The sequence below is a fragment of the Ursus americanus genome, chromosome 5 (genome assembly GCF_024610735.1).
Source record: "Ursus americanus isolate L20-20 chromosome 5, mUrsAme1.1.p, whole genome shotgun sequence".
NCBI classification, from domain to species: Eukaryota; Metazoa; Chordata; class Mammalia; order Carnivora; family Ursidae; genus Ursus; species Ursus americanus.
The window spans coordinates 34,668,925-34,679,476 of record NC_142131.1 but is presented as its reverse complement, the minus strand read 5'-3'; the positions used below and the strand labels follow the sequence as shown (position 1 = coordinate 34,679,476).

The following is a 10,552-nucleotide window of genomic DNA, read 5'->3' as shown; positions in this document are numbered from 1 at the left end:
GCCTAAGCCACTGGCGCCGTTGGCGGTCGCCCTTCTGCCTGTGTCGCGGAAGCGCCGACCGGTCTAGAAGGTCCCCGAGAGGCGGGACCTCCGAGAGGCTCGGCGCTGAGCCCGGGTCGGGCCGGTTGCTTGCCCTTCTGCTGGAGCAGAGCCTGGCTCCTCCGCTCCTCTCCGCCCACGAGGGGATGCAGCTCCCGGAAAGTAAGGCCGCCGCGGCTGCGGCTTTGCTCTCTGTATGTTCTAGAGACGCGAACCCATCTTTGCCTTCACGTCTCCCCAAGCTCTCTTCGCTCCTCCTCCCGACCTGCCCATCCCATTTGGGGATGGAGGGTGGGGGTGCAAAATTCTGGCCTGGAGTCGGGACGTGAGAGCTTCTCTCGGCCCTCCGCTGATGAGTAGCATTACGTTGGACGAATGTCTGGGCTTGCGATCCCCAGTGCGGTGTGTGAGGGCGGGTGGTGGGTAGGCTAGAAATATTCTTGAAGGTCTGTTTTACCTCTGACGTCTCATTTCAGGAACGGGACATCATCTGGGACAGTTACCTTTTTTAAAGTAGGTGATTGTCAGTCTCGTTTTTAAAGAGCGACTCGAGTCCCGACCTTAAAAACAGTCTGCGTCTTTTATTTCGACCTGCCAACTGTATTTACTCAATAAGTGCTTTTTCCACTCATGTATCTCTTTGAATCTCCAAAGCAAAAACCTCCTTAATCGTGAACAATTTGTGTATGTACAATTTATTTTTTCGCGTATGGAAGCGTTTACACGTTGTATGCCGTAGGTGCGTCCAAACCTTAAAGTCCATTACACCTTCCAATTTATAAGTTTGCAGACCTTAAAAAACTTTGCTTCGAGCTCACTTCAAACTGGTGAATTCACTAGATTATGTAAACATTGAAGAATTATTAAAGTCGGAAAACTGTTGCCCCCAAATTTCCTAATATGTTCAGGTACAGAAAACAGTTACAAAGAATACATACAGTTAGATTTAAAGTGTTTTTCCAAAGTAAGTGAAAGTCTGAATTTGTTACATGGTGAGTTTTTTTGAAATTTTGTGGGGGGAAAAAAAACCCCTGGAACTGTGATTTAAAATGAGGGAAATTTTAACTTTCAGCATAAAAGCTGCACAAATAGAATTGTCTGATTTTCTTACTGACAAAATGTCGAATATGTGTTTTTTTCCTGTTTTCTCTAGTACGTTATTGAGTTCATATGAAAGACTGTTTATACCACCATGTGGATTATTTGACACAGTTATAGTAAAAGTAAACTTTATTTTAGCATTTTGACTTCACCTATGTTTACTATGTCCTCTCATTAGTTCTTGAGCCTTTATCATACTGTGGATTATATCGGTTTATATTACTATACTTACATTTTATAGTTTCTCCTAATTTGAGATTTTTTCCTTTTGTTTCCTTAGGTGAATTATACTTTAATGTACTACAGGTTGTATACTACGGATGGGAACTATTAAAGTTTATAATGTCAAAAACTTCTCTTAGACCAAAGGTATCTTCCACAAAGGTATGATACACTAAAATGGCCATGTAATAATTGCCCAAAAAAGAAAGATTATTTTTTGTTTGTTCTTAATGACTTGTTATTGCCATCAAAGTAACAATGTCCAGGATCTGTTGTAATTGGTGGTCTAAAAACTGTAAAGATTTGAGTGAAATGACTAAAAGCACAACCTTAATTTTTAAAAAAATGTTTGCAATTCCAGTCAGAAAGAAAGGCTGAAAACTCTTGAATGAAAGATCAATGGAAGAGGGGCGCCTGGGTGGCACAGCAGTTAAGCGTCTGCCTTCGGCTCAGGGCATGATCCCGGCGTTATGGGATCGAGCCCCACATCAGGCTCCTCCGCTGTGAGCCTGCTTCTTCCTCTCCCACTCCCCCTGCTTGTGTTCCCTCTCTCGCTGGCTGTCTCTATCTCTGTCGAATAAATTAAAAAAAAAAAAAAAAAGAAAAGAAAGATCAATGGAAGAAAGAGACATATAGGAATCGTAGTTAGTGTTAACGCATAACAACAAGGGACACCAGTCGTTCAGTTGGTTGAGCATCTGACTCTTGGTTTCGGCTCAGGTCATGATCTCAGGGTTATGGGATCAGCTCCGTGGCAGACTCCGCACTCAGTGCGGGGTCTGTTTGGGATTCTTTCCCTTTCTCTCCCTCCTCCTCTGCCCCTCTCCTTGCTATGTCTCTCTCTCTCAAACAAATAAATAAAAGCTTAAAAAAACAGATAAATAAAAATAAAGCTTAACCACAAGCGCTGCCTCTTAAAAATCATACGTTTTCGTGTGCCGCTTCTCAGCAAGGCTAGTGGTAGAGTAGGATGGGGGTCAGTCAGTATCATGCTCATTCACTGGGTAGTTATTTTCTTACTGGTGGGTCTTACTTTTCTCTGATCTTAAGTAAATTATTAAACTTTGCTGTTTCTCTCTTTTTTTCTTAGTAAATCGGAGTCCACATTTATGTAAGAAATAAAATTATAGAATGTGTAAGTAACTTGCAGATCAGAATTGCAAGATCAGATTTGCTATCAAAAGGTTTACTATAACATGATATTTTTACATACTCTTTTTTTTAAGATTTATTTATTTATTTTGAGAGAGAGAGCCTGTGTGAGCTGGGGGGAGGGGCAGAAGGAGAGGGAGTCTTTTTTTTTTTTTTTTTTTAAGATTTTATTTATTTATTTGACAGAGATAACGACAGCCAGCGAGAGAGGGAACACAAGCAGGAGGAGTGGGAGAGGAAGAAGCAGGCTCATAGCAGAGGAGCCCGATGTGGGGCTCGATCCCACAATGCCAGGATCACACCCTGAGCCGAAGGCAGACGCTTAACCGCTGTGCCACCCAGGTGCCCCCAGGAGAGGGAGTCTTAAACAGACTCTGTGCTGAGTGTGGAGCCCAACTCGGGGCTCAATCTCATGACCCTGAGATCACAACCTGAGCCGAAAGCGAGAGTCAGAGCTCAACTGACAGAGGCACCCAGGTGCCCCTACATACTCTTGTTTGTTTTTTAGATTTTATTTATTTAGTTGAGAGAGACGATGAGTGAGGGGAGAGGCAGACTTCCCTGCTGAGCAGGGAGCCTTATGTGGGGCTCAATCCCAGGACCCTGGGATCATGACCTGAGCCTAAGGCAGATGTTTAACTGACTGAGCCACCCAGGTGCCCCTAAACTCTTAAAAAAAGAAGAGAAGAGCCAAAATTGTAATAACTATTGACAGTCTTTTGAAGAAAGGGAAATGAATTTTTTGGCTATGACAAATTTTTTCCTATAGGTCTTCATTTCTTTACTCATTGAAGATAATATTCCTAACCTTCTGTCCTGAAAGGGGGAGCGAAGGGTGGCTTTCATTCCTGAAATAGTTCTTTTTTTTTTTTTTTAAAGATTTTATTTATTTATTTGACAGATATAGAGACAGCCAGCGAGAGAGGGAACACAAGCAGGGGGGAGTGGGAGAGGAAGAAGCAGGCTCACAGCGGAGGAGCCTGATGTGGGGCTCGATCCCATAACGCCGGGATCACGCCCTGAGCCGAAGGCAGACGCTTAACCGCTGTGCCACCCAGGCGCCCTCCTGAAATAGTTCTAAATCCCAACTTGCTTTTCCTTAGCATTGTCTAATAAATGGTTCACAACTATGGCTGAGTATATTCTTCAAGGAAAATACAATCTTGGTTCCCCCGAATTAGCCAGCCAAGGAATTTCAAAAGCCACATACTAAGTTTGGTTTTTCTAGATTTATACTGTAGGAATGTTAAGAAAATTCATCTTAAAAATTTTAGTTACTAAAAAAACCTTTTTAATACTCATAAGTATTTTTGGATTTAAATTGCTTAATTCATCATCTTTATCTGTGTATACTTACAAAGTATTCTAAAGAAAGGGTAATGATGGAGGGAAATGTAAAGAGATCAGCAGTTTCTATAGACCAGAAGAACATGAAGTAGAACTCACTGATTTTGCTGCTCTATTATCCCAGTTCTGTTTTCTTAGACAAATCTGAGAAACAGATCATCCTCCCTGGAAAGCCTGCCTCCCTTTTATGAAAATACTATTTGCTTTATGGGATGAAGAGAAATAAAATCGAGCCATAATTACAAATTATTCATAGCATCAGGATTCTTAGGCTGTATCATCTCAAAGTCTTAAAGCTGATAGGGATTATGTGGATGCTTGCAATGGTTCTTAGTTGTGAATGAATTCAAGGCAGAAGTTTTACTCTTTTTACGGTTATATATGGTTAAAATAATATTTTATTTCTTTATTTTGCTTTTTTGGTACATAATTTTAATATTCGTGTTTCAGTCCTACAAATGAGCTTAAGAAAAATCAGACTGTTCTGTACTAGGAAGATTTTAATTAGTGAAAAGAATTAAATTTGTATTCTATATTCCTTTATATGGCATTTGTCATTACCCTGGTCAAGTGGACAAGTATGCATATGTACCTACCATGAAGTAAAAAAGTAACTAATACGTACAGTGCCAGTTTTATTTAAAGAACTAATTTGTGAGGTTTTGATTTAAAATGTTGCAGATAGGGACGCCTGGGTGGCTCAGTCGGTTTAGCATCTGCCTTCGGCTCAGGTCATGATCTCAGGGTCCTGGGATGGAGTCCCACATCCAGCTCCTTGCTCGCCAGGGAGCCTGCTTCTCTCTCTGCCTGCCGCTTCCCCTGCTTGTGCTCTCTCTCTCTCTAAAAAATAAATAAAATCTTTAAAAAGATAAAAATAAAATGTTAAAGATAGGTGAATATTTTGTAGAATAGTGCACTTATATAGGGTATAGATGTAGATAATGTAATATTTGTATGATTTCCTTTTTTTTCAGGTAACAGACTGGGTAGACCCATCGTTTGATGATTTTTCAGAGAATACAGGCATCTCTGTTACTGCCACATCATTAGGTGTGAATAACTCAAGTCACAGAAGGAAAAATGTGCCTTCCAGATTAGAAAGTAGCAGATTTCCAGCTAGAAAAAGAGAAAAGCCATCTTCCTTAGAAAAGATTTATGGTCTAGAAAATTCAAAAGAGTATCTGTCTGAAAATGAACCATGGGTGGATAAATACAAGCCAGAAACTCAGGTACTAAAAAGGATGCAAACAAGTGTACATAATTTAATTTAAGGAAGGAGTGGAATGTATATTTTCAGATTATTACTCATATGAATCTTTCTGAATTAGAAAAAAACAGTAATTCCTAGTTTTTTTATGTTCATGGCTCAGCATTTCTCATGTTATTCTGAAATTGTACCATTGGTTATTTGTCATAGATTTAATTTAATCCCAACATAGAATTGCTCTGTTTTATTTTTTTCTTAAATGTAATATCCCTTCCCAAAATGTATTTCAGGATTTAAAAAAATTATGTAATTATGTAATCCCAAATTCTCATACAGTGGTGTCAGCGTTAAGAACAGAATTTTTCAATACAAGAAATGAAGTGTAATAGCAATTTTTAATTCTCATATCATGTTGTTTGCTAGTTTTTTCATTAAAAATGCTTAATTTAGATTAATGTGTGCTGCTGTACCAAAAATCCTTGAGTTAAAATGTTTTATTTTAAACTTGACATTTTTAGCATGAACTTGCTGTGCATAAAAAGAAAATTGAAGAAGTCGAAACCTGGTTAAAAGCTAAAACCTTAGAAAGGCAACCAAAACAGGTAATTCAATTAGAAATGTGTTTTAAAATATATAACATCTAATGTTTCTCTGATTTATAGTTGATTGTAAGAAGTTAAACTTTTTTTTAAGATTATATATTTATTTGACAGAGAGAGAGAGAGCAAGCCCTCACACAAGCAGGGAGAGCAGCAGACAGAGGGAGGGGGGAGAGGGAGAAGCAGGCTCCCCACGGAGCAGGCAGCCTGATGTGGGGCTAGATCCCAGGACCCTGGGGTCATGACCTGAGCCAAAGGCAGACATTTAACCAACTGAGCCACCCAGGCTCCCAGAAGTTAAACTTTTATGATGATTTTGTTAAGTCCAGATCACCTACAATAAAAAAGTCTCTGATTTACTACTACAGACTTCACTAAAAGATTCAGAGATTTTGAGTTTTCTCCTTTACTTGTACTTCTTTCCCCACTTACATCTTATCATTGTCATAAAGTATAATAAATCAGTTAGGGTGCTAGTATATTTAGCACATCAGATTATCTCCTGCTGAAGCAAGCAGGCAAATTACGTATTAGTTTTTGTACTAAATAAAGCCTAAAACAGTCGTCATTCATTTTAAGGCTGATGTTTTTTGTTTCACTTCCTACTTCTGTAATTACTTTTAGCCTCCAAACTAGAATATTCTTTCTCTCTCTTTTTAAACTTTATTTTGAGATTCTTCAAACATAAAGGAAAGTAGAATAATAAATGAATACTCTTATGTCTATTATATACCCATCATTTTCCCTCTTAAGTATTTTAAAGTATATGAAGTATTTTCAATTATGAATATGTGACATTTCGGTCAGACTTCTGGAAATATCAGTATCCCTCTTTTTTTTTTTTAATAAAGCACTTTCCTAATTAACTATATATACCATTATGCTGTATAACAAAATTAATTCCATAATGTTATCTAATGCTCGTTTCATATTCACATTTCTCTATTTGTCTACAAAGTGTCATTTATAGTGGATTTGTTATATCCAGGATCTAATCAAGGACTACACATTGCATTTGATTGTTACACCTCTTAGGTCTTTTAAAATCTAGAACGGTCCTCTTTTACCCTCTCTTTTTCTCTAAGACATTGACTTACTGAAGAGGCCAGGCCAGGTGACTTGTAGAACTCTCACATTCTAGATTTGTCAGGTTGTTTCCTCGTCATGATGACTAACTTATTCTTCTATCTTGCATTTCCTATGGCCTGGAAGTGTGAGTCAGGGGTTTGATAGATTCAAGTTGAACATTTTTGAAGAATACTTTTTAGGTCATGGTATATGTTTTATATTGCACCATATCAGAAAATGTTTGATTCTCCTGCTGTCTTTCATGTTAAGTTTGATCACTTAATGAAGGAAATAATAGTCAAAAATCTTTTTTTTTTAATTTTATTCATTTATTTGAGAGAGTTAATGAGAGAGAGCCTGAGCCGGGCGGGAAGAGGGAGAAGCAAACTCCCTGCTGAAAAGGGAGCCCGACTAGGGGCTCAATCCCAGGACCCTGGAATCATGACCTCAGCCAAAGGCAGACACTTAACCGATTGAATAGATTTAATAGAAATCTTCATTATGAAGTAGATTTCCCTTGCAACTGCCACATAATCTCTGGGGAGATAATTTCACAATGTTAAATGTCTAGTTCCCCAGCAGTCTTTCACGTAAGTGCTTTAGTGTCCATTTTCAGTCTTTGTCTGAATCAGTTATTATGTTAAGATTTTGAAATGGTGATTTTTTTTTTCAAGATTTTATTTATTGGGACACCTGGGTGGCTCAGTTGGTTAGGGGTCTTGGGATCGAGTCCTGCATCAGGCTCCTTGCTCAGCGGGGAATCTCCTTCTCCCTCTGCCTGCCTCTCCCCCTGCTTGTGTGCTCTCTCTCTCTCCGTCTGACAAATAAATAAAATCTTTTAAAAAATAAAAATAAAAGCTTCTTCCAAGAAGTTGGACTCTCACCAATCATATACTCTTTATTATATAAAAGTTCAGTGATGTTAGTAATTATAAGACATTTTTATTCAAAACAATTTTTGATAACTTGTAGATTTTTCTGTGGGCAAGCCAAAATTATTTTTTCTCAAATTTACTGTAAGTACTTAAAATACATGCTGAATTTAATTTTTCACGGCAATATCTTCAAAATATGGTAAAACTGTTACAGTATGATGGAAATGTAATGTACAGCATAGGAGATATAGTCAATAATATTGCAGTAACTTTATATGGTGACAGATGAGATAGCTAGACTTATAATCATTTTGTAAGATAAAAATATTAAATCACTATGATGTACATTTGAAACTATTAGGATGCTATATGCCATTTATACTTCAATTCAAAAAAACTATTATAATGTAGACAATGGGAACATTAACAAAAGTCTTCATGTTTTAGTGTTCTGATAGACTATCTCCCACTTCTCTTATGGGAAGCAAAACTTTTGCTATGTGGCTCTACTCACTGTGTCCAAAAACAAGACACTTAACTCATATTAGAACTGTACGTGGGTGCCCATGCTTCATCTTCCTCTTCTTTTTTTTTAAAAGTAATCTGCTTGGAAGTAGTCAGTTCTTGTTATTTACATTAGGTATGTCCTGTAAAGTTACTGGAAACAATAAGCAAATAGTGAAATCATAGTTCCTAAGAGAAATAAGGAGTTAGGTTGCTACAAAACAGTCTTCCCCTGGTCATATTTACATCACCTCATCAATATACAACCTTGTTTTCTATTTGTTTTTGTTCAAAGATACCATATTTAATATATATTATTGAATCATTAAATTCATGGCTGATATCACCATAACTCATATACTCATACATTTTAAAAAGTAGGACTGCTTATCTTCTGGAGCCACGTACAAGGGCCCTTATTTATATTAGTTAATAAAGATAAAACAGTTGAGCAGGATTATAGCCCACCAGGGAATGTAGGAAATCATCTTCCCCTGATATTTTTTTTTTAGCTTTAACTTCTTTTTTTTTTTTTTTAAGATTTTATTTATTTATGTGACAGAGAGACAGCCAGCGAGAGAGGGAACACAGCAGGGGGAGAGGGAGAGGAAGAAGCAGGCTCCCAGCCGAGGAGCCCGATGTGGGACTCGATTCCGGAACGCCAGGATCACGCCCTGAGCCGAAGGCAGACGCTTAACGACTGCGCTACCCAGGCGCCCCTAGCTTTAACTTCTTTATCAGATTTATTATATAAGGAGATATTATTGTGACCTACAACCTATCGTCTCTCTTTGAAGTTCTGTCTCTGGAAAATATGTTTCTTAATATACATTTCTTAAAGATTCTGATATCCTAACTAACATCTTCTCATGAGAATATTATACTTGTTTATTACTAAAGCATTTTTGAATTCAGGTAACCTCTAAAAATACTTGTTTCAGACATTACCTCCTTAATCTAGCTGAAGTTTAGTTGTTTTAAGTTGGCTACTGAGTATGGGCGCCTGGGTGGCTCAGTTGGTTAAGCGTCTGCCTTCGGCTCAGGTCATGATCCTGGGGTCCAGGGATTGAGCCCGGCAATGGGCTCCCTGCTCAGCGGGGAGCCTGCTTCTCCCTCTCCTCCCCTGCTTGTGCTCTCTCTTTCTATGTCAGGTGAATAAAATCTTAAAAAAAAAAAAAAATTTGGCTACTAAGTCCTTAAGAGGGACATAATGCAAGAATTGAAGAACTATCAGAAGTTATGCTAAAGTTTAGGAAATATGATTATCCTCTTTTATCTAAAGCTGGTATAATCCAGCTAACATCAGTATAAAATTTGGTCAGCTTTACTAGATATTTAGTAAATATTTATAGAAGTAATTACTATTTGGAAGAAAATTCAAACATAATATTCTAGCAATCCAGTGATTTTGATTTTTGATTAATGTTTGTGTTTGGTTTTAGGGTGGATCTATTTTATTAATAACAGGTCCTCCTGGATGTGGGAAAACAACAACTATAAAAATACTATCAAAGGAGCATGGTATTCAAGTACAAGAGTGGATTAATCCAATTTTACCAGATTTCCAAAAAGATGATTTCAAGGAGATACTTAATCCTGGTAAGGTTTGCTATGAAGGTAGTGGAAATAGTGGGAAAAGTCTATGTTTAAAGGAGGTTTAAAATGAACTCCCCATCTATATTCTTGAGATTCCTAAGATTCTTTTGGGTGTATGTTTTTGTGAGAAAATCTATGTTGTGACGCCTATGCTAGATTGGTATCTGCCCACTATCAGTAGCTTCACAAAATGAGAGTAGCAATCAGAGGAAACCATCTGAGACCATTTTCTTTCATACTTCCCAGTTTCAGACAGAAGTACTTTCAGGAGAAAAGGGGATGCTTGCTTCTAGTAGAGGAGAATGAGATTCTTTGAGGATTAAGTCTGACTAATTGATTCATCGTCAACATACTCATTTGGCGTATTTTCGCTGTATAGGGAAAGATACAAATGTTTTTACCAGTTGTGTGGCTATTATATTGACAGCTGTGTTCTACAGTCAGTTCATTCCATATTACATTCATTGTTATAGAAAATCCATTGTGGTCCATGATGACTCTTGTCTTGAATATTGTATTTTAAATTTGTACAGTTTTGCCTAAGTAGAAAAAAATCTACAATGTCGTAAGCTCCTTCATGTATGTGCGAATGTATTCAGTAATGTATATGTGTGTGTTACATACATATGTGTAATTTCGATGTATACATAATTTGTTTAAAGTAAAAATGTTAAATGTTTTCTTTCAGAAGCCAGCTTCCATGTATTTCCCTACCAGTCTCAGATAGCAGTTTTTAAAGAGTTTCTACTAAGAGCAACGAAGTATAACAAACTACAAATGCTTGGAGATGATCTAAGAACTGATAAGAGGATAATTCTGGTTGAAGTACGGACAAATTTTGA

At 37.6% G+C, this 10,552-nt stretch overlaps 1 protein-coding gene across 3 annotated transcripts in view; it reads left to right on the top strand.

Annotated features, from left to right (window-relative positions):
• The window catches only part of RAD17 (RAD17 checkpoint clamp loader component), a 30,800-nt gene that overhangs the window by 386 nt on the left and 19,862 nt on the right, over positions 1–10,552 (top strand). Inside the window, exons 1-7 of one of the 3 annotated variants that reach the window (XM_087862097.1) lie at positions 107–201; positions 516–552; positions 1,421–1,524; positions 4,836–5,090; positions 5,587–5,670; positions 9,557–9,713; positions 10,399–10,535. In XM_087862097.1, coding sequence (XP_087718223.1) covers positions 1,483–1,524; positions 4,836–5,090; positions 5,587–5,670; positions 9,557–9,713; positions 10,399–10,535 — 675 coding nt within the window. In that variant the 5' untranslated portion in view covers positions 107–201; positions 516–552; positions 1,421–1,482. Of the gene's footprint in view, positions 1–44; positions 202–515; positions 553–1,420; positions 1,525–4,835; positions 5,091–5,586; positions 5,671–9,556; positions 9,714–10,398; positions 10,536–10,552 lie in introns of those variants that run through there. The other 2 variants (XM_045809801.2, XM_087862098.1) reach the window with 2 other exon arrangements.